The sequence below is a fragment of the Belonocnema kinseyi genome, chromosome 10, assembly GCF_010883055.1.
Source record: "Belonocnema kinseyi isolate 2016_QV_RU_SX_M_011 chromosome 10, B_treatae_v1, whole genome shotgun sequence".
Lineage (NCBI taxonomy): Eukaryota > Metazoa > Arthropoda > Insecta > Hymenoptera > Cynipidae > Belonocnema > Belonocnema kinseyi.
In genome coordinates this window covers 61,844,164-61,869,233 of record NC_046666.1, presented here as the reverse complement: position 1 = coordinate 61,869,233, position 25,070 = coordinate 61,844,164, and the positions used below count along the sequence as shown (strand labels likewise).

Sequence of the window (25,070 nt, the reverse complement as noted above, 5' to 3'; positions counted from 1 at the left end):
ATCCAAAGGTCCCAACAACAAATTTGTGGATTTTCTACGTGGCTCTTTCATAACCAGGAAATACCTCACGTACGACAATATCGCTGGACCACATCGAGTGACCATAAACTAGTACAAGTTGGATCATGGGGGTTTCAAGTGAAGAACAAACTTAAATTTTACACGTCAAAAGTACTTCATAAAAAATAGTGAAAATATATTCCCCCTTTTAACGAATAGGTTACAGTAAAGAATATTCGATTATTGGATCAGATGAGATTTCAACTTTTCGTCTCGCTCTTCGTCGTCTTTTCTACTTAAGCCCGGCTTTTTTCTAGAATAATAAATATTTTATCCTAAAAATTTGGGAAATGATAGCTCACATGTTAATGGACGTCCCCACATACTTTTTTTGTAGGTTAATTAAAAAAAGTTTTAATTTAGCAAAATGTGATTAATTTGCATAGCGCTTAGAAATTAGTATCGATTTTTTCAGTGTTAGATTCCCCAGGCTTTTTTCCTAGGATAAGAAATATTTTGTCGTCAAAATCTGGGAAATGATAGCGAACATGATAACGGACGTACTCGCACACTTTTTTTTTATTTATTTTTCAAAAAAATTTTGATTTTGCTAACAACGCGTGTGTATTTTGAGGTTATGTGTGTTACAATTCTCCCAAGCGTTACTTCTAAACTACACAATATTTGTGGCCGAAAACTTTGGACTTGCAAATAAACATAGTAACTAATCTCCCGGAACTAACCTTGTTTGCAGGAAATTAAAAAAGTTTATTTCATCAATAATTTTCGAATTATAGGAAAGGCAGAGATGAAAAACGACGTAACCTCAATATAATGCATAACATTTTTATTTAGCACAAAACATTTTTTTTATTATCCTTTAAAAAAGAGTTCGGCGACGTCCGTTATATTTTATAGCATCTCCGGATTCAGTTTTTAAAAATTTTCATTTTTGAGGAAAAAACCGGGGGAACTGTATAATAAAAAACTGTGAACTGTGAATAAAAAATAGTTGAATTTATACAAGAAGAATGAATTTGCATTAAATAGTTTAATTCTCAACCAAAAAAAAAAAATAGGTTTCAACCAACCAGTTGCATTTTTTAACGACAGGGATGCATTTTTAAACCAAAAAGACAAATATAACACGGAGGCAGATTTTTATGTCAAGAATAAAAACTCAACCCAATTGAGAAATTTTTTAGCCAAAAGGGCCAATTTTCTACAGAACAGTTCAATTTCTAATGCAAGCAGATCTGTTTTTAACTAAAAAATTATACTTTTAACTAACAGAGATTAATTTTTAAACAAAAAAGATATATTTTCAACATAGAAATATTTTTCTGTCAAGAAAGTAAAAAAAAATTAACCAAATTGTGGAATATTCAAGCTAAAACGGCAAATTTTCTATAAAGTAGTTGATATTCTGAACCGAAAATATAAACTTTTAACATAAAAGTTAGTTTTCAATAAAATAATTAAATTTTTAATCAAATAGATGAATCTTCAACAAAAAAATTAATTTTTCACAAAGTAGTTTAACTTTCAACCAAAATCTTAAATTCTCAAGCTTGTACTAGTGTTGCGATTTATTTTGTAATTTATTTATTTATAAATAATGTATACATTGTTTTAATATTATAAAAAATCTTTTTATAATAGTATCTATATTATATCTGGAACAAATAATTGAATTTTGATTGGTAACATTATTAATTAAGATTTTAAATTTTAATAAAAAATTTACATTAGTTATAATCTGCCGTAATTTGAGAAAACACCGTTAGCTGCAAAAAATTGAAAAATGAGTTTTTTATATCGTTGGAAACGAGAAGAAAAGATGCACCTGATTATTAAAATAATGTTTTAAAATTGTTAATAACTTTTTAAATAATTACTGCTAAATTTTTGAAAAACGCCGTAAACTGCAAGATTTTCGAGTCGTGATTTGGGAGAGAGCCGTAACTGACCGTGAACTGCAAGCTCAAATCATGGACAGCTGAATACGTCCCAAAAAAATTCGAGAAAAAGCCGCAACGGGCAGTTACTGACCTTACTAAATTATCGGGCGGTGATCTTGAGACTTCGTGATTTGGAAAAGGTCCGTATGTGCTTACGGCGTTCTCCAGAATCATCGAAGCTTAAGAAAAAAGGTCTGTAATTCGAGAAACACCGTAACTGCATTTATTTTGAGCTGTGAAATTCTTTTGCCATGCACGGCGTTTTCTCAAATCACTGCAGGCCTATTTCTGAGGTCCGTGTTTCGAAAAGAGCCGTAACTACCCGTTACGGCATTTTCTGAATTTCAGAATCCCAATAAAAACCGTTAACTGCATTTTAGATAATTAATTAACATTTTTATCCATTTTTTTAAATGAAAAGTTTATATGTAAATTAGTCAAGAGAAACAACAAGAACTGCAGAAAGTGAATTAGAATCCGCGATACACGCGAATAAAAATTCGAACAGTTTCCGTCGATTTTCTCGGTTTTGTTCATTTTGAAGTTAACGGTGTTTTTTCAAATCACGGAAGTAATAAATCATTCTGTAATTTAAGAAACTTTCACTGCACGCGGTAGCATATTCTAGTTTTGATTAAAATATTCATAGCGTAATTCAAATGTTGTATTTTTAAATATCGCATATTCACAATGAAAAGGGTAAAACGGTTAAATTTGCTAAAAACAGGGGAACTTAAGAAATGGTGTGCTTAAACATAGGCACAAAAATTGACAAAACAATGAAGGATCTAAAGTTAATTAAATCCTTTCAAGCCTAATTTTTCAAAAGTCGAGGATTAAATGTTTTAAAGTAGAAGTATATTTTTAATCCAGTCATAGGTTTTGCTGTATCAGCAGAGAGCTGCTTTGAAAAAAGAGACGATGCACGTTGCATAGTGTAAAATTAAAATGTATGTCATTAATAGTGCCATGCAACGAAAGGCAATCACATTTTCAAATTTAATTTAAATGTCTAGCCTCTGGATGACAATGACCTCAGGTCTATGATCTTCTATTCGAAAGTGCGTGATGAATTTAATATTTGTACACTCATAAAAAGCTGAAGTAGTTTATATTTTTCTACTATTGCAGCTGAAATCTCTAAGAATTATTTTTTCAGTACTTACAGCTATAGTACCTTGATGTCAACAATCTGGATTCTACAGACTCACCTGCAACAAAAAATTGGTTTATTAGTCTCACTTTATTCATCAGTTTACACATTTAAACCCTTAAGTATGGACCGTCAGACTTTTTTCGAATTTATAGTTCTTTTTTTTCGCCTGGAAAAAGCTTCCATTCTTTTCTTTAAATACTCTGAGGTTAAAAAAATGGATATATTTATTATTGTTTCGTGAAAATTTTGTTCAGAAGCGCACTTGTATTGACCACCATCAGTTGTTCTATCAAATGTTTTTGAAAAATTTCCAGGGTTTTGAAAAGATTTCAACAAATTTCAAGGGGTTTAAAGGATTGCAAATGATTTTAACAGCTCTTGACAGCTACTTAAAAAACAAAATCTTTGCGTTTTCAAAGATTAATTTTTGATTTTTTTTAAATCTAAATTTATAGTTTTTCCAGAAAATTAAGTAAGGTGTAAAAAAAGTCAAGAGGGAAATTTTGTTCCGTGGAAAAATTGCAACAGAAATACAACCTTACTATTTTTGCATCTCACTCTCTTTTTTAATATCATTTGTCAATCATATTTATCACATCTGTGTACGATTAAAAAGGCTTTCAACGAAATGTATAATAATTTCTGATTATATAAAAAGCTCTCATCATACCATTAATCATTTGTAATCATAGAAAGAAATTAGCGATAAAATTTTTCAGGAAGAAAAAAGTATCCTCAGATTTTTTAAATAAAACCTGATTTGTTCTAATTTTTTATAGGATAAAATGGTATTTTTTTTTTGTATCTTGCTTCTTTTTCGAGAAAAGCTGAAAATTTAGTTGTTTTTTTATTGGAAAATAGTTGTAAGCCATTCCAGATACAAAATCAAGAAAAAAAATGTTTGTGTTCGCAATTCGAATTCAATTCATTTCAAACCAACGGTAGCCTTGGGACAATGAATTATTATTCTCTAATTAGAGAACGGTTTCATTCGTTTATATGAAACATGTAGAAAACTTGTCGAACATGCATTTGAACTTGAATATATAGCTAAGAAAATTTTACAACATTATTACCGGATGAATTTTCAAATTGCCTATAGAAATCAAAAACTCAAGCGGAAAATTTTCTAAATGATCTTCCCAGTAATCTTTGATTATTTTATTGCTACGAATAGAGAAATTCATTTAAATATGAATATCATGGTTCGGCTTTTATTTTAGTTTTTAATTTAAACATCTTTGAGTCAGCACATCGAACCATCACTGACGGTACGAAATGTTGCAGGCAATCAGTTAAGCAGGGTAACTGCGATGTGGCTACCGGCTACACCTGAGGTCAACTTTCCGTAGTGAATCCCAGGTATCTCCAACGGACTCCACTAGAGGCATCACGTTACCGGCCTGTGACTACAGAAAGTTTATCTCACTTTGGCGTAATCAGCGGACTACTACCATACTTGAAACAATACCTGAAACGCTTTATACTCCCATTTTTTTCTGTGATCCGATGGAGTTCTTCCAGGCGTCTAACATCATTAATTGACTTAAATTTGGAGAAAATTGAAAAGCGTTTCCACTCTTCAAGAAAGGCATTTTTTTTAAACATCCTAATGTATATTATAAACAAGGACATTTCTAATAGTATAATGGTATAGAAAAATGTTCTCATTCGAGGGAACGATTTAATCAACTGAAATGAATCATGCAATCGCGGAACCCTAATCAATCTTTGCGTAGACATAATAAAACTTTGAATATCGAAGATGTGGGTGGAGTAACCAATTTGAATCGACGCTTAATCTTTATCTGTCTGTATGATTCCGACTTCCTGCTCCATTTTCAATCTTGGAATAATACATTCCTGATGTCAAATTGCAAAAAATTAATTTTGCAAGACTCAATTTTTTTTGTTCATGCGCAAAATCCAGTCTCTAAATTTTCCTTCAATTCGTAAATTATCTTTACGCGTGTAATAAATTAAAGGATTCAGAGTCCACATAGACGTACACAATAAATAATACCAGGAATTACATAAAAGTATTAAATAACATATATTCTGTTAAAAAATGTCACTAAAACAAGTTCATAATCTTCCTTTGTCTGCCAAAAACAAGTTAGCTGCTCGAAAGCTTGTCGGAAACCGAAGTTCAAATCTGCTTGAGTCAAGGTGGCGCTGTCACTATAATTCTAGATTCAAATTTCGCTATGCGAGATTTAAATACACGGTTTTATCAAAAATCAATACATAATTTGTATTTATCAATTAGAGGGGAAGGAGGGAAGGTCGTTCCAAAAAGTACAGTTAGCAATAAGGGTGGGGGGCAGTGGAGATAACTTAAGAACTTATATAACATTTAGTACGTTAAGTATCTTTCCTGATGATAAATTTGAACAAAGTATGTCTATTTTGCGAAATATAAGTTTCCCTGTAACACACTTCAATAATAAAGTAATAAAATTGAAAATTCAATTGCATAATTTAGACTCACATTCTTTATGATCATAGCATACGCGATGAAAATAAGTTAAATATTGGTTTAAAAATTTAAAATACTATCGAAATAGTTATTTCAAAATTCTGATATAATTGCACAAAATTTTTATGTAGCCAAATAATTCTAATTTTTTAAAACAATTCGTTTATAGATTGTATGCTTCAGCTCATCTAAATTGATATAAAATCTGATTTGGAGCATCAAAAGGTAAATTCTACAATTTGGTATGAAATTCAACTATGTGTTTGAAAATTAAGGTTTTTGGTTGAAAATTGAACTACTTGGTTAAGGATATAACCGTTTCAATGAAAATTTAGGTATTTGGCAGATAATTAACTCTTTTGTTGAGAAAGCGTATTTACAGGATGAAAATTCAACAATTTGGTATACATTACTTCAGTATTTGGTTAAAAATTCACATTTATGGTTGAAAATTCAATTACTTGGTTCAGGATGTAACTCTTTTTATATAAATTTAACTATTGATTTCAAAATTCAGCAATTCTGTTAAAAATTAATTAATTAATTTGAAAGATTTTCTTTTTTGGTAAAGCATTAATCTTGTTGGTGAAATATTGAAGTTTTTTCCAAATTTAACTGTTTGGTTCAAAATATATAATTTTTTATTGAAAATTTACCTTTTTTTATTAAAAGTTCAACTATCTAGTTGAAAATGGAACAACTCTGCTAGAAATTCATTTTTTTAAATTCACCTTTTTGTTTAAAAATTAAACCTTTCTGCTGCAAATTCGTGTTTCTTTGTTTGTTGAAAATTAATTTTTATATCTTAAAATGTAGCTATTCCATTTTTGGTTGAAAATTTGTACGTCAAAAAATGGAAACTTATCTGATTGGTAGAAACTTGATGTATTCTGTTGAAAATTGTTTTTTTTTTTTTATTAGAAAATTAATATTTTTTGTTCGAAATTAATCTTTTTGATTGATGATTCAACTATTTGGTACAGAATTCATGTTCAAAATTTTAATTCAACTGGTTGAAAATTCAATTTTTTGGTTGAAAATTAATTTTTCAAGCTGAATATTTGACAATTTCATTTTTGGTTTAAAAAATATCTATTTTAATTGAAAAATCAACTAATTGGTTTGATATGCATATTTATAGGTTAAAAATTCATCATTTTGGTAGAAAAATGATCTTTCTTGGTTGGAAAAGAAATTTGTTTAAATTTTAAATTGCAATTTTCGAGTTTAAAATACAACTGCTTTCGACAAATGTGTCTTTTTGATATATTTTTAATTAGATAATATCCTCTAGAATTCTTCAAAAATCTTTTGGAAGCATTTAAAATATCCTAATTCCTTGAAATCTTTAATTATACCCGAAAACCTTATAAATACTCTGAAACATATTTAGTTTGTTGAAAACTATTGCAAACTCCTAGGAATCTTTTAAAACAATAATTAAAAACACCGTGATTATTTCTAAATCTTATAAATCCTTTAAAATCCTCATAACGCTTTGGAAATGTTTGATGACCTATTATACATATTTTTTAATTTCTTAAAATTCCTCGAAATCTTTGAAATAATATTAAATCCCAAGCCGCTTCTGTATGTATTATATATAAAACTTTGACCACGAGAAAGTCAATTAAATAAGGACAATATTTCGGTAATTATTCGTTTAGTTAATTCCATTGTAAATAAAAGTAATAAAGTTTCAATTTAACTATTGTATGCGTCGAGAAGAAGAACTAATTGTTGTTTTGACGCCCATTGTAACTAATATACATACCTACATATTAAAAAGATATTTCATTTTGATCAGAAATCCGTTTTTTCATTTATTTAAAATCAAACGGTTCCAAAATTTTTATTTTCACATGTATAGTAGATATTACTTATTATGTATTAAGTCTGAATGAGTTGGCTTATTTATTTATGTTGAATTCAATAAAATAGTCTCCAAAATATGATATTTCCAAATTATAATTCGGTAACTACTCTTTATTCGCAGAGAATTTCTTCAAAGATATCTCAATAATATTTATAGTATTTCAATAAATATTTCATGTATACAATTTATAAAAGCTGTACAATGTTTTTGCTTAATCAGAAAAATATTACTGAATGTGTCCCAAGATTAAACATTTAATTAATTTCTTAAGAGATGCTAAGTCAGAATTCATAATTTAAAATTATTGAGTACGTAGAGATTTATTTAATTAAACGTTCAGGATGAACACTTCATTGGATAAATAATAATTAATGAAGCCCTATAATTATGGGCCATTTCGTCAGTCACTGGAAAGAAAAAGTTCACAGTTTGAAATGGTTATTCAATGTAAATCTAAAGTTTACTAAATGAAAGATAATTTATTTACGTGATATGCTAGTATAACCCATTCTAAATTTCCAATAACTAATCTGTTAAAAAATTCTGTATTTACTGAATATGAATAAAATAGGTTCATGATGTATCACGATTATCGATTTCGACCTATCTTGTAATTTGAGTTTCATTTAGGGCTTCTTTTTTGTTAAAAATGATGTTTGTGCTAGCCTAACGTTAAATTGGAAAAAAAATGCTATAAAACCCACTAAAAGTTCCTCAAACAAATTCCTCTTTATACAGGACATTTAAATTCTAGGCGCCGATTGTGCTGCCTAGAAGGCCTTTAAAAAAAAATTGTTAACAAATTTTTGGTTGTTATAAATTTCAGCGGTATTTGCGAAAAAAATAAGAAGAAAGCTTGACATTTTTTTCATTTTAGCCATGATTAGGACATGTTCAAGCGCAGAAAACGTGACTCTTTAATGTATTCAAAAGCTTGACCGTTTGCAAAAAGGAAACGGTTTGTTAAATCGAAATGTAACTTTGCAAGGTTTTAGGGGGGTTATTCTTCTGTAAAATGTACACTCAACATTAGAAATTTCATGAAGATTTGAAATTTAGCCGTTAATGTTGTGAAAAACAATAATCTTATCGTACATTTATTCCAGTTTTCAAAAATGCCCTTAAATTTTCTTTGCCATCAATGATTGCTGAGATATCGTCTATCAAAGTCAAAAGGGTTCTTTTTTAGTCAAAGTTCGATATCCCAGCGAAAAATACTCGTACAAAGGTTTAAAAAAAATCAAATTGAAGCTGAATAAACAAGCTATCCGGTCCATACCATAGCTAAGTTGAAAAAAATGGAAGCTCGTGGCCTTGAAAAAAAGCAAACAAATTTGCAAAATTTTGTTCACCGACTACTTGTCAAAATTGTGCAGAACATGTAGCTACGAAATTTTTTTTGCTAAAAGATCTAAAGCGATACCGAAAGCTTCCAAATTCTTTTTTGAAAACCTTCATACGACCATTTTTCACTGAGATATAGCATTCTGGATAATAACTAAAAATTCGGAACATTTTTTTACCCTTTAATTTTTTCCATTAGTCTATTTAATAAGTCCTAAACAAGCCTGAAATTAGGTTAGGGAAATTAATTTGTAGCATTTATTATTATTGTTGTTTTAATAGTGAAAAATGAAATTAAACTTAAAAAACTTTCAAAAAGATCTACAAATTTATTATAAAGTTTTGTTATACAAATATATAAAAAATAAAGAAATTAACTTTTTAGAAAAACGACACAAGCTACAATAACATTTTATTTAATTAATTTTTTTGCCAACATTATATTTATTAAAAAAATTGTTTTTCATATATGATGCGCTTATTTTTTAATCATGAAAGCAATACAGAAATAGATATAATAAGGTAAGTGGGCCTGTTATCGGAAGCTTAAGGCGAATTTCAGATTTCAAATGCCTAAAAACTATATTAAACATATTTAAAACTTTAGAAATGGGTTTTATCGAATAAAGCGTACCTTTAGAAAGCTGAATTACTTATTACTTGTAACATATCCTATTAGAATAAATATTATGAGAAGTTCGAAGTTATAAATACGAGAATGCATGGGTTATTGACAAGTCCGAAATCTGGCTGCTTCAGTTATCGGCACTTCGATGTGTGAGTGATCGGCAATAGCGTTTAGGAAAAAATATTTTTGCTGAGAACGAAGAACACAATAGCTTACTGTATGCATAATACTACCCATCTGCCGACAACCCATGCATTGACGAAGACTGGCACATTGGGGAAGTATAAAGACCGAGAGCGAGATTATAGTATATTATGCACCTAGGGCAGGGGTCTCCAAAATCCACAGGTGCAGCGTGACCCGGGATCGCTCAGCTTTTTTTTAAGATCTAACCATTTTTTCGACAGGAAACTGAGAGGAAATTTATGACCTCTTTGAAAAAAAATCCCAGTTGGAAAGGCTCAGAGAAACCTTTTTCCTGGTATAACTGGACAGAGCTTGAAAAACAAAATATTTTATTCAAAGTATTTAAACTAAGTAATTGACGATAATTCTTTAAAAATGTGTGTTTTCGTTATTAATAATACTAAATAATTTAAAAAAATACAAATCGTAATAAAAATAAGTGGTCAAAAATAAATTCAAGACGTTCAAAATTTAAGATTTTTTTCAAATCGAGAATCTGTAAATAAAGTTATTCATAAAAATAATGTTTAAATTGATGCAACTTTAAAGTATATTGAATGTTTTAAGGTCAAAGCTGTTTAAATTGTAGAATTTCAAATTTTCGAAAACACTTTTTCATTCGAAAACGCTTTAAAAATAAAAAGAATTTTTCTCTTTTTAATAGAAAAGTTTTGAAAAACGCTATCGCAACTGAAGGGAAAAAATTCTTTGCATTGGTATTAACAGATCGTAAAAATGGTAATTTATTTATTTTTTGTATCTGTTAGATACAATATATTAATATATAATCAATTATTTAAGTCCATTTAACAATTTTTTTGTTCAATATTGAAAAATTTGTTATTATGGATTTTAAAACGCTAGTAGATACAGGATCTACCTTTGGATACTCCTTACCTAGGGGGAAAGGAGTGCGCTCGCCTACAACTCGTACTGAAAACATACACTTGTCGAAAAATTCCTTCTCCCCCTTGGTGCATACGATTTTTTTTTTATAATAAATTGCTCAAAATTCAATTTAAAAAAAGTCAATAAATTTGCGAAGATTTATGAAAATTTTCGGTTCATTATGGCAAATTGAAAGGTAAATATGGTAAGTTACCATAAAATACCAACAATTTCATTTTAAATATTTTTATTAGTTTTCGAAAATATATGAAATTTTTGGTAATTTATGCTAATATTACAAGTAATTTATGGTAACTCACTATAAATCGGCCAAAATTTAATTTAAAAATGTCTATCATTTTCCGGAAATTTATGGAAATTTTCTGTCATATATGGTAATTTTACAGGCAAATATGAAAAATATCATAAATTACCTAAAATTCAATTTTAAACACTTTTATAAATAAGATAAATATAAGTTATAATATAATTATAACTTAAGATAAATTTCTCAAAATTCAATAAAAAAATATCTATAAATTTCCGGAAATGTTTGGTAATTTACGGTAATTTGACCAATTATATATGGTAACTTTCCATAAATTTGTTTTAACAATAGTCAATTATGTCATGTTTAAAAAAACTTCAATTATCATATTCAGAGAGTTCTAAATAAGCTTTAAATTATGTAAGGAGCAAGAATGAGCTTTGATGATTTTGTTTACGTATTTCTTATGACATTAAGCTGGTTCAACACGAGATATTACAAAATCAAGGAAAAATCGGAAGACTTCCGGACCGTGACATTTGATAAGCCCTAAAAAAACTTAAAATTATGCAAAGAGAAAGAATGGGTCTTATGAGTTTGTTCACAAGTCTTTTATAACCTAAGACTGATACAACACCAAATATTACAATAATAAAAAAGGCAAAAGAAAAAATCGGAATGTTTCCGGTCCACGACATTTTAAGAGCCTTAAATGACGCTAGGAAAACAAATTAGTCAAATTAATATTTGATGATTAAGCAATAATTGTTATACAATTTTTATAAACATTAATAATCATATTTTAGGTGCCTTAAATGAACCCTAATTATTGCATGAAGAGAAGTTTCTTTACTTAATTTTTCGTACCTTATACAGTATTGCTGAGCTATAGCTTAACGTTAAGCTACCGCGCGAGACTAGTTCACATATTTATACCTCCATAGTGTTTTGCCAGTTTAAAATACCTGAGACATTGTCAAATCTAGCTAATAGTTCACGAAAAAGATCACTTTTTTACTGAATACCTGAAATATTCACAATGTACGAGTAAGAATTTTTTGTAGGTCGTACGGTCTTTATTAAATTAAAAGAATAAAAACGATATTACTGGAAAGTTCGTTTATGAATATTCTGACGTTTCAGCTATCACTGTGTGCCTTTTTCAGGAAATCTAAATAAACAATATATAAATAACAATCGTTTCATACATGTAATTAATAACACATTTGTTTTTAAAAAAAGTAAAAAAAATACCTGTGCTTATTTTCTTGTAAAAAACAAGAAAATTCAATTTTGGAGTCAAACATCATGTAAACAGTTAATGGACAATTTTTTTAAATAATACTGATGTGTGTCACCAAAATAAATTAAAATATATCAAAAAACGTATCATAAAAAAGCCTCATAAAAATTTAAGAGGTTTTTTTGAGAAAATACATCATAATTGATGGAAAAACGAAATCTTGGTAATGTTTTTGGACAATGACGAACATATAACAAAGTAGATAAGAGATATGCATCAAGGCGGTAAATTCATTAATACAAAATAAAGGAATCTTTTAAAGGAACCGAAATTGAGAAAAGCACGCCAAAGTAACTGGAATTTTAATTTAATGCAGACAGTAAGACCTGCAAAAAGATTCTCACTCATATTTACATTGCCGGTCGAAGAAAGGATTGATTTGATTCTTATCAAATCTACTTATTAATAGTCACGATTTATAGAAGATATAATTATGCAACGATTTTGCAATTTTCACCTGAACATTATGTCTGTAAAGGTAAATATTGCTGATGGAAAACAGCACCTTTTGCATGTGTCCCCTTAGAAAACGAGTAAAACCGCCATACTTTTAATTGTTGTGTCAAAACGGATTTTACTAGTAAGGCCAGAAACTACACGGAGAATATTTGTGTATTAAATATTACATAAATTAGTTCAGGAAACGGAGGACATTACGGCATTTTATTAAAATTTTACTTTCAGTCATATAAAATGAAATAGGGTAATATTTTATATGAAAATATAAATTATTATTATAAATTCATAAAAATTTAATTCGCGATTCAGAAAGAAATAATACAGCTAGATAATAAAGATTACGTGACAACTGGGTAAAATGAGCTTTTAAAATCGTCAGGGCCGTTCAAAAATATCTGGTCGCCGTTTCATCGAAATTTCTAATTTTAACATTTTATTAATAAATGGATTCATAAGTTTAGAGTAAGTCAAACAAAAATCTTGGATAATTTTTTATTCAAAAGTTTGTAACCTTAAAACCCTTAATTATTTAATTTTCAATATTTCAAATTTGTGCAAAATTAAATGTAAAAAAATTACAAATTAAATTGATATAAAATCTATTAAATTAAATTAGGTAGGAATTTATGGAATAAAATCAACATTGCAAATTAATCTATATATTTAAATATTTTCTGCAGTCCTGCAAAGTTAACCAAAAATTAAAAATGTTAAATTTTGTACGCGGAACTTGCTTTTAAACTTCAGCACTGAACATGTTGACCGCCCTAGCGATTTTCATTTTACCTTACGGTTGAGGAATTCCTCTCACAATAAAATTGAAATTCTCGAAGAAATGCTTGGCAAGGAATACGCCGAATTATATTGGCAGGTGAGGAGGGAGACAGGAAGAACGAGTTTAGGGATTGTAACGGGAAGTTGAATGTGTAAATATGAGGAGAAACTATTGGCAGAGGGGGTCAGTAAGCTGGTTAGGAAGTGTTGGTGGGAGAAGGAGAGTAGGCGTAGGGGTGCGAAGATAGAGGTGGAAAGGCATTTTAGAACTAATGGATTTCAGATGGATGAAGTAAGAAGGATGAGAGGAGTGTGAAGAGGTGGAAAGGAGTGGGATAAGCATGAAGGTATTGTTCCATGAAAGGGGTGACAAGAGAGTTATAGCATAGGACATAGGTGAAGGGGGTGTTGCCTAAGATGGTGAAGAAGAGAAGGAAAAAGGAAGAGGAATGGAGAATGAAAGATTGTAAATAGGAGAGGAAGGAGGAGTAAGGAAACTGCAAATATTGTAAATAGTAAATAAGTATTAGGTGTTAGCCGTCGAGGCAGAGGCTGGCAATGCGAGGCAAAGCGAGAAAATAGCGTCATGCGTGCGAGGCGAGGCGAAACGAGGAAGGCTAGGCTATAAAAGCGAGCGGCTTAGAGATAGGTGTGGATGAATGTTCGCTTTTAAGAGGTAGTAGTAAGAAAATTTTATAAAAGATGGAAATGTAAGCAAGTCAATTTTTTAAGGCCAGCAGGCCGAAAAATAAACGTTTATCTATATACTTAATTTTAAGTGAATTGTTAATATCACACGAAAACAAACTTTATATCATTCATTTAATAAAAGTTTACATTACTTTGCGTTATTTTATGAGATACTGGTATGCAAATAATACAATTCTTATATTAATTATTACATATCAAAATTTTCACCTTTGGACTTAAAATTTTGCATAGCTCTTTTGTAATATTTATCATTCTGATTTTTATTAAATCCTAAAATAATTGTAAACTTTTTCTAAATGCAGTATTGCCCTCTATTTACCGTCCTAATTGGGAAAATTTTAGTAAACAAATTTTATCCGTGTAAACATATGTGAAAGAATATATTACGAATATAGAACAAAAATTTGAATTCGTTCTTGAGTTTGATTCGCTGATCCACATCAACTGATCATCACAGGTGAGTATGGAGAGTGCGGTGTTGCTACGTTTTGACGAATGATTAGCTGACCCGAATGGTATTTTGAATCTGACTGAGCTCAAACTTTTGGACGATTTCATCGCAGGTAAACTACCTTAGCGGTTGAAAATGGGATCTAAAGACTTTATAATAGTGACATTAGTGATTCAGGGTGATACATTGCAGTACATTGTTTCATTTAACGATCTATCAATTTGATCCTGATGACGGGTAATTGACCTGACCTCTTTGCAAATTGCTTTATTCACCTCATGCACCCCACGTGGCGCCAACGGAAAGCATAGCAGATATTAAATTACCAGTTATCCTATCTGTGTATGATAGCCATAGCCATAATTCTTGCGCGTACATATCTTTAGGAAATAAATGTGAAAGCACTTGATCGAAAGATATGATTGATTGCATATTATGTATAAATCTAATTCTCATTTTATTCTTTTGGTCAATTAAGCGAAACGCAATATGCTTGCAAATACGAGAATAGTCTTCAAATCAAAGTCGACTCAGGTCGCACCTTAAAAAAACCACAATAGCACCATTTAAAAAACAAAAAAATACACTATAAAATTTCTTGGAAAACAGTTACTCATCCTCGCATTTATCATCATTTCAACAGCTAAGTCTATCATTTTCTCACACAATTCAACCGGAAACTTGTATTTGACGTGAAATGATAATATAGAAAGGATAATTTGTTGTCTTTTTTGCATCAACGCACTAACGCCTACGCCGTTACATTGTCGCCTTGGCCGACTCCTTGCAATTTTTTTTCTCTACATCTTTCTGAAAACACCCGAGGGGCCTAGGGTACCTTTGACACCTCACTGAATAATTTATAAAGCACAAGCCGATCAGATGAAATAGTAAATAAATATGCTTGAGGGTTCCGCATAATGTACATTTTATACGCTAATAATTACTTAGACTTTCATTTTCCTTTTTCATCGCAGCGATTGCAACGTTATTATTTTGTGCCGACGATCTGGAACTATGATTTATAATTTTGTACATACTATATTTTTTTAATAATTACTCAATTGAAACCATGGTAAAAATAATCGTCAGATTCGCTTCTTTTATTCAAGTAAAAAATGTATTTTATGCTCATTAAATAGTAATTGACTTCTTCTGAGAATTAAATGGTTTTTTTTAATCATGTTTCTCTGTGAATGCTATAATGAGACATTTTATGCCAATGCAATGGGATTCTGCAAATCATCACTCTACTAATGAAGAAACATGCTGAGGGAAAATTTTGCAACATATTCATTATCTAACCAAAAACATACGAAGCAAAAATTTCTGCGAAGTTAAATTTATCAATACAATTATTATAGTTGTGTAATATCAAAGTTTGCGAAGTAACTGTAAAATGTATCTAAATTTATCAACTGATTCATTTTATATAATTAGAAAAATGTTAGAATGTATTAAAAAGGGAAAAAAATATAACATTGTGAGATTTTCTCTCTTTTTTTAATATTGATAGTAATCTCGCCAGGTTTTTTTTTTTTTAAATACAATTGAAATTTTTGTAATTTTTTATATGAACAATTTTTAAATTTAGATATATTCTAAAATTACTGGACAAACTTTGATACTTCACAAACTTTATTGATTGTATCCTACTGATAAGTTTCAATCGCCGGTATTTTTTACAGTTTTAGATGTTTTAGGTGAGATTTCATTTTCTTTTATTTAAACATGTTTAATAAATAAAATATTCTTTTTAGAGCAATAAGAATATTTTATACTCGATACAATATGATCCATATAATTGGTACTTTTATCATAATTAGAATATAATTATAAACCATTTCTACATTTAAGATTTTCTTAGATATTGATCGAACGGAGTTATTTTGGAAATGTTATACGAATCGATTGAAGATTGTAAGCTCAGATCATCGGAATTACTACAAAAAATCTATTTTTTGGATTTAAAGTGAATAAACTTGAAAAATAATAAATGATTCCAAATTTCACGAAACACAGGTTTAAATATTCTTATAACCGAATTATAATGAAAATTTAGTAAAATTCGGTTAAATAGTGTAAGCTACAGGTCGACTGAATTACCAAAAATATTATATTTGTCATTTTTTTAGAAACTACTAAATTCACTTAATAAAATATATATAATATATACCTGTATGATAATACATATGATGATAATCAGTAAATGTTGGTTTAAAAATTGAAACGACGCTAGAGAAATAATTAATTATTCAACATTTCTTAGAAAATTGCACTGGAGCTTCATATAGTCAATTTATTGCAAAGTTTTTAGGCAAGTCGGTTACTATTCTAGGCTAAAGCAAAGATAGTGGTTAAAAAATCAAAAGAGCGTTGATTACTTGTCCAGTAATCACTGGTTGAAAATCAAACTGTTCTTGACTAAAAGTTAATTCTTTTGTTATTGAAAAGTCTGCTATCATATTTTTGTTTCGGAATGCATCTTGTTTGGTTACAAATTCTACTATTGGTTAAAAAATTTAATTATTTTAATGAAAATGCAAATATTTTGTCCAAAATTCATCTTTTGCGTTTGGCAGAAAATTACTCTTCTTGGTTTAAAAATAAATTTTTTTATTAAAAAATCAAGTATTTGGTTGAATGTTGAACTCTTTTGTTTCAAAAGTCATTTTTTTATTCTTGCTTTTAATTGAAAATTCTTCTCTTTCGAAATTGACATCTTAAATTAAAAATTGACATTTGCAGTAAAAATTTCTTGTATTTTGTTGAAAATTCGCCTTTTTGGTAGAAAAATATCCTTTCTGGTTGAAGATTCATATTTTTTTTTTTTAAATGCTACTGCTTGGGATTTAAGTATTTTGTTGAAAATTCAACTATTTGGTCTTAAATTAATTTTTTCGTTGAAAATTTATCCTTTAGAGGTTGAAAATTAATTTATTTAGTAAAAAATTCATGTATTGTTTTAAAAATGTATGTATTTCGATAGAAAATAATTCTTGTTTTTTCGCAAATTCACCACTTTGGTTAAAGATTCAATTATTCTTTTTTTAATTCATTTTTTTTTTATTTGAATTCAACTAGTTGGAAATTTGTTTCTTTTTTGTTCATAAGTATTTTTTAAACTTGAAATTAACTATTTTATTTTTAGTTGATGATACAACTATTTAGTTGAAAAGCCATTTATTTTGTTTAAGAACTCGATTTAAAAAAAAATTAATTATCTTGATTTGAAAATCCAGCTTTTTGTTAAAAAAATCAGCTAATTTCTTGAAAATTCATTCATTTTGTTAAAATCAAATTTTGTTGCCATAAATGTAACAGTTTTATTGAATATTCGTCTTTTTGGAATGAAAAAAGTTAACGTTGAAAATTCCGCTCTTTGTTTAAAGCTTCGACTATTTTTTTGAAAATTCAACTATTTTATTAAACACATTGTCTATAGTAACGGAATTTTCCGTATTTTTAACCCCCTTTTTAGCTCGCTCAGGGCTAATCTTATAAAAAAATTCTATAACCATAGACAGTGCCTTTATGAAAATCATATTTTTTTGTCAACATGTCAATTATTTCATGAAAATCAATTTTTTTGCCAAAACTCTGACTGTTTTATTTAAAATCCATCCTTTTGGACTGAAAAAAGTCATCTTTCCTGTTTGAAAATTTATCTCTCTTTGCTGAAAATCAAATTTGTTCTCGAAAATTATTAAAATTCATCTTTTCGCCTTTGAAATTTCGAGTATTAGGTTTAAAATTCATGTGTATTATTTAAAAACTCGGTTTTTGCAGAAAATTAATCTTTTTAGTTGAAAAATTGAGATATTTGGTGAATACTTCAACTGTTTTCTTGAAAATTCACTTAATTTATAAAAATCATGGGTTTTGGTCGAAAATTGAACTGCTGACTGAAAATTCGTCCTTTTGGATGTACATTTTTAAAAAAACATGGCTTTTTTATACTAAATTAATCTTCTTGGTCGAAAATTCAACTTTTTGATGAAAACTTCAACTTTTTTGAAAATTGACTATAGTGTTAAAATCATATTTTTTGTCGAAAATTTACCTGTTTTATTACAAATTTGTCCTTGTGGATTGAAAAAAGCCATCTATACGGGTTAAAAATTCATTCCTCTTGGCTGATAATGAACCTTATTCTCGAAAATTCAACTGTCTTTTAAAAATTCGTCTTTTTGGCTTGTAAATTGAACTATTTGGTTGAAAATACAACTATTAAATCTTGCCTGCGTTACAAAACCTTTGCCGCCCCTCCTATGTGACACTTGGTAACGTCAGGACTGACCCCCACTTCCTTCAAGGTGTAACGTAGTATGTGGACGATCCCTAAGTGCAATTTTTCTGTTTTTTTTTAACTTAATGGTTGCTAGTAGCAGAGTTTTTTTTACACATTTTACGAGCAAGTTCGCAATGCGGGATCATGGTGGAAGCTGATAGGCCGTATAGGGCGAACGGACAGTAAATCCTCGAGTTTGAGGCGTGAACCAGACAAAACCGATTCTGGTTCGCGTGTACGAATATATGAACCCAGAGCAGCAGAGAAAGCAAAAAGACTGTCGTACTCAAGAGGGAAGTGACGTCTCACAAAGAAACTGCAATACTCGTAAATTTTGTATTACGAGTGCATGGCGCGGGCACGCTTCACTAAAAGGGCGTACATCTGCAAATCGAGTATGAAATGTCTTCCAGGTAGGTCATGTTAAAAGTGAAGTCGTTCTATCTATGGCGTAAAACACAGCGTGAAGAAGCTTCTATAAATCATTTAAAAAGGATCAAATAGGTTGGAAGTTTATTTTACAAGGTTCTACGGTACCAGAGTATCAATAAAATAAGGATTCACAAAAGATGTGAAATAATAAACTTGGTCTGTAATAAGATGACTAAATAATAATGATAATTAATTGGCACTCAAACAAAAATCATTTAAATTAAAAAATAAATAAATGATATGTAAACATCTTAGACCGGGATATGGAGATTAAAGCCTTAATCAGAGCGTTAAAAGATATTAATCTTGACCAGACAGTGGTAGCCAACAATCACGAGAAGTCAAGAAAATCTTTAAAAACAATATATATATTTTTTTTTACATTGGCATACAGTCCGCTCTGTGAATAGTGTCGCTTAGAATAGTGCCGGTTCTCCTAATTCTTTCTCGAACGCATCCCCTTACCGCGCTAAAGATTTGAGCGTCGGCATTTCAATCCAATCTTTTTTAATAGTATCACTTAAATAGATGTACGAAAAATAATGAAATAAATTAACAATAAATTTAAAAACCTCATAGAAATGCGAGAAAATGAGTGTTGGGGAAGTCGGGGAACTGAGAGGACATTAGGGAAGTTAATGTAGAGGAAATAAGGAATGAGAGGTAGGGGGAATTCAAGGAAATGAGGGGAGGAATAGTAGGGAAGGCGAGGGAAAATGAGAAAGGGAAATTGTGGGTAAATGAAGGAGGGAAAGTAGAGAAAGTTATGGGTAATGAGTGGAGGGGAAGTAGTAAAAGTGACGGGTGGGTAAGTGGAGGAAGTGAGGAGAAATGAGTGGAAATAAAGAGAGAAGGAGTAGAAACAACAAAGTAAGTGAGGCAAAATTAATAGTGGGGAAGTAGTGAAAACACGGAACTGAGTGTAGGGAAAGTAGAAGAAGTAAGGGAAGTGGGGAAGTAGTAGAAGGGACGGGTGAGGAAGTACCGGAAGTGATGGCAAATGAGCGGAAATGAGGAGAGAAGGAGTAGGAAAACCGAGGTAAGTAAGGCAAAACAAAACAGTCGGGAAGTAGTGTATAAGCAAGTATTGAGAAATTCTTGCCTCGTCTTACACCATCAGAGGTGAGAGAATCAAGAGTTTGAACACTTTTAGTAGGGAAAGTGCAGACTCAGACTTCAGTTATTTGTTTTTTCTTTGCGTGGGCGACGATGGCACATTATAATTTGAGATATTGGGATATAAATTGAAATAAAATTGTAGTTGGTTTTAACTTTAAAAAATAATATTCAGTGTAACTCAGCAATTGACTACACCTTGATATGAACAAATCTTAGGTGCCATTCAAAAACTTCCTTAACACAAAATGTGACATCACACATCGAAAATATAAGTTTGAATAACAATTTTCTGAAATACTTGACAAAAATGAAAATGATTTATTATATTTTACAAGTATAGTATCTTAATACAGACCTTACACTTTTTCTTTTACTCTCTTCTTTTCATCCTTTTCAAATAATTCCTTTTTTTCCTGTTTTAAAAAAACTTCCCGTTTCTAGAATTTTTTCGCATAAATGTGAACTGAGCTAATAGACCCTAATAGGAAAATATAACGATTTTATTAAAAATAGTGTAACGCAGTTTTTGAACGGCCTCTTAGACCACGATATTGAGGGTGAAGCTTGCTTTGCATAATGGGTCATACACAATTTTAGCTTAAGTGAATTATCTAAAGTAATTAATAACTTATATTTTTTCTTTGCATGCAACAATTTAAGGCTGATATTTCAATCATCGAAGTTAAGCATCACGTCAGTCGCTCATACTCGGATGGGGGTAAACGTTCCAAATGGGGTTTATTTATATCAGCTTTCAAGCTGCCTTCATTCTAGAACTAATACTATTACTAATGGACTCTACTATCTTTGGTAACCAGAGAAAGAGATAGAAAATTTTTTAATTTAATATCTTTCATAGATAATATTGATGTCCAACATTGTACTGATGTAAACTGATTTTAATGCATCATTGAAATCGCAATTTTTGGTTCATCTGTTCTCTAAAGTTGCCAAAAAAGACCGAGACTTGAGCGAAAATTTATCTACGGGTAAAGCACTCCTCGGCAAGCGGTTAATAATAGCCAATGGAGAACATCGAACTCGCTACTGGCGACAAGAAGTTCTTCGGAAGCCCTTTTCGTTGCTCTAGTGCCAACAGGATTTATGTTCTACCAAAGATTAAGTCATTTTTAACTTATCAAAATAAAAGAACCTAAATTTTCTTATGTAAGAAAATACAATCCTTTGACTTTTCATTCGGAATTAAACAATTATTTTATCAATATTTATTACAGAAATGTGACAACTATTTTTTAAATGTATTAATAGTCACATATATGTTTATTTTTCAGTTTTTTCTCAAACGAAAATCATTTACTGCAGTTTTTCTTTTATAAGATTTAAATTTGAATATTATTCAAGATGTTTGATACTATATTGGAATGGTTAAATTGTTAAATATACATTGAAGTTACACTGCACAACTTTAAAAATTTGCAAGGCTTAATCCTAAATTTACACACTGTAATTGCGACTATTACAAATTGTAATGCATTGCTTAAATTATTCAATATAATTACAGTTAAATTGTACAAATTTAAAAGTTTCGAAATTTTAATTTTAAATCTACAAACTGTAATTTCAACTATTAGAAATTGCCATTCTCAACAGCTCAACAGTTTTTAATGATTTCAAGAATTAAAATAATATGATCAGTTATATGCCTTATAAAAGAAAAACTACTATTTTTATGAAAAAGTGTATAACTTTAAAAATTGTTTTTATTCCAAAATATTTGTGCAATGATTTCAGCCATAGAAAAATCTACTTTCAAAGTTGACAACAGTTGGGATGTAAAAAAATATTTTCCCCAGAAAATAAGACAACTAATACATTTAAACCATTTTAATTCTTAAAATAATTGAAAAAAAAAACTATTTTTCTTTGAGACATATGATTTTTGACAGAAAATTGTTTGAATTAAGGAGATCATTTCTGAATCAAATGTTTTCTAACCTTAATCTAGAAGATTGAGTAATTTTCACAGTTTTAATTTAAATCTCTTAGTGTTCTTTTAAGTTGCATACGTTCAATTTTTTTAAACTGAGGCCTATTAATATTAAAAAATGTTAACATGAGGATATGAAAATTCAAACATTGAAAATGAGTACTATTCAAAATTAATTAAACTACAGTGAAAGTAAATTAGTTTGTTTATTATTTTATTATTAATAATTATTAATTATTTATTATTATTAATATCTTATTATCAAAAATAGTAAAGTGGATGATGAATTTATTAACGTTGAATTTATGAATGTTAACGTTAATTTATTATTTATTTATAAGCGTTCAATATCTGGATCAGGTGTAGATTTCGTGTGCAAATTAAAAAACTAATGCAATTAAGTATGTTAATTTGAAAATTAGATTGATAAGTTAATCTTAATTGCATAAAACTATTATTGATCAGAAAAAATAAATAAATAGTTCAAGAGCTCATTGATCTTAATAAGGGCTTTCAAAATGATTTTGCTTTTATATTTGCAACACCTGAAAAATGGTTAAAAATTTAAAAAAATTAATTTATAAGAAAAACGTAATGCTAAAATTTAATTTCTTTTCACGAAAAAAGAATCCCCTATTTCTCTAGATTTCTTAAACAAAATGTATTGGGCGCATCGAATTTTTCCCCGAGATATTGATGTAAATACCTTTTAGAATTTTTTTACTCGTAATTACAAAAAATGAAAATTTTTTTACTATCTGAAATGACTTCAGTTTTATATGAGAATATGTCATATAGTTTAAAGAGAAAAATTAATATTGATATTGGCCTTAGTATAAAAAATATATGCCTAAGCAATAATTCAAAAATCCCACATTTTTTATCGTCAGAAAAAGTCGATAGAATTGAATTAATAGCGAAAAATTCTAAGCTTTTTCTACTTTTGTCTGCATTTCAATTTCTGAAAACATGCTCTCTTTAGATTTGGGGTTTCTTGTGATATTTTTTCAATAATTAAGTAATATTTAGGGTCACTGTTTCTGTACTAATTATAATATTTTATCCTCTTTTTCTATCAAAAAAATATTCAGGGATCATTTTGGCTTTTTAATTGCGGTTTAATCATATATTTTTGTATACTAAAGCCAAGAATTAACATCAATATTAATTGTTTTTCTCCAAAATCTGTGGCTCATTTTCATATAAAACTGAAGTAATTTCAGGTAATAAAAAATTTTCATTAATTGTAATTACGAGTAAAAGAAATTGTGAAAGTTAGTTATATGAATGTCTAGGGAAAATTATTCGTCGCGATCTCCAAATCCTTTTTGAAAAATTTAGAAAAATTCGGTGATTATTTTTTCATAAAAAGAAATTAAATTGTACTTTCGCGTTTAAAAAGATAAATGATATTAATAATAATAAAGTCGTCTCTGTGTTGAGTAGATTTTCTGCGAAAGAAAAAAAATCAATTTGTTTTCGCCGCTCACCAATCTATTCCTGTAATCCATTTGGGTCCCGGCGTTGGGAGTAGACAAGCTGTGTCGAAATTGTCTAACACCACGAGGTGGCGTCGAAGTTCGCATCGTGTTTGTAGTCATCCTGCTTCCTCTATTAAATTTTCATTTTTTAAATCATAAATCAAATGACTCTGTAGTTTTTAAATTTATATTTGGATTCAATATTTCCAGATTTTTTCCAATGACATTCCCTTATTCCAAAAACGAATGTCAATAAACAGTAATATAATTCTAATATAATTCCCGGGAATTCTATTAGAGTTTTTTTTAGTTAAATCTGGAAATATTGTATTCAATAATAAATTAATAATACATTGAGAGACTTACTCTCTCGTCATTTATTTATTTCGGTTCGGATTTCGATGTGAATGGGCACTATAATCCACAATTTTTCATCTGATCAATGATTTTCAAAAACAAAACAAACCCACGTGTTTGTCAGATAATTATTTTTAAACTCCCATTTAACAAGAAACAATATTTAATCATATGATTAAAAAAAAAGAATATTCAAAAATTTAGCTTTAGATTTATTTTTTATTTGAATTACAATTTACAGCCAATAGTAAAAAAGAAAATCTTAATTTGACTGAAAATAACAATTTACTTTTATTTAATTTGGAATAATGTCACATTTCATTGCACACACGTTAACAAAACATGATAAAAACATTGAAATAACACCCACGAACTGTTTAAATATTTTGCAACTTGGATGGGGCTAATTCGACCAATTTCATTTTCTCTGTTCGATTTTTGAGTAAAAATTGATATTAGAAAGCGCACTTCCGTCGCGGCTTGCAACTGCGGCATTGCCGAGCTTCAAAACTCGAGTTGCGAAAAATAATCGCGGAAAATAGTACCAGAAACTGACATCAAGGTGAGAGTAGGCGAACCAGAATACGGTATGGCGGCGCGAACAGAATGTACCAGCGACTCGGGCGAGTAGAGCTACAGAAAGTAAAGCAGTGGGAGAAAAAAACATTAAACCACCAACAAGCAACTGACGAAGAAAGGCATTGATCGTTCATTCGAGATCAAAGTTTTGGAAATCTTAAATCGACGCAGTGTGCCTAGAAGCACTTTTTGTAGACAAAAGTCTCTCTACAAGTTAAAAAAAAAATGGATTTTGATATGTTTGCTTCCTGATAGAGAAAGCTTTGTAATGGCAATAATTTCAAAAAAATTAAATTCGTTTAATTAAAGTATCTCAAATTAAAAATGTATAATGAGTGTGCGTGTGGATGTCACACTTTTTTTGAACACGATAGCTTGG

The 25,070-nt window shown here is 29.3% G+C and overlaps 1 protein-coding gene across 2 annotated transcripts in view; it reads right to left on the bottom strand.

Annotated features, from left to right (window-relative positions):
- The window catches only part of LOC117181435 (sterile alpha and TIR motif-containing protein 1), a 468,060-nt gene extending 443,422 nt beyond the window's left edge, over positions 1-24,638 (bottom strand). The window contains exons 1-2 of one of the 2 annotated variants that reach the window (XM_033374088.1): positions 24,483-24,638; positions 23,765-23,885 (exon numbers count right to left, since the gene is read on the bottom strand). In XM_033374088.1, the coding sequence (XP_033229979.1) occupies positions 23,765-23,885; positions 24,483-24,607 (246 nt within the window). In that variant the 5' untranslated portion in view covers positions 24,608-24,638. Of the gene's footprint in view, positions 1-23,764; positions 23,886-24,121; positions 24,148-24,482 lie in introns of those variants that run through there. The other variant, XM_033374089.1, reaches the window with a different exon arrangement.
- Positions 24,639-25,070: the final 432 nt, after the last annotated feature.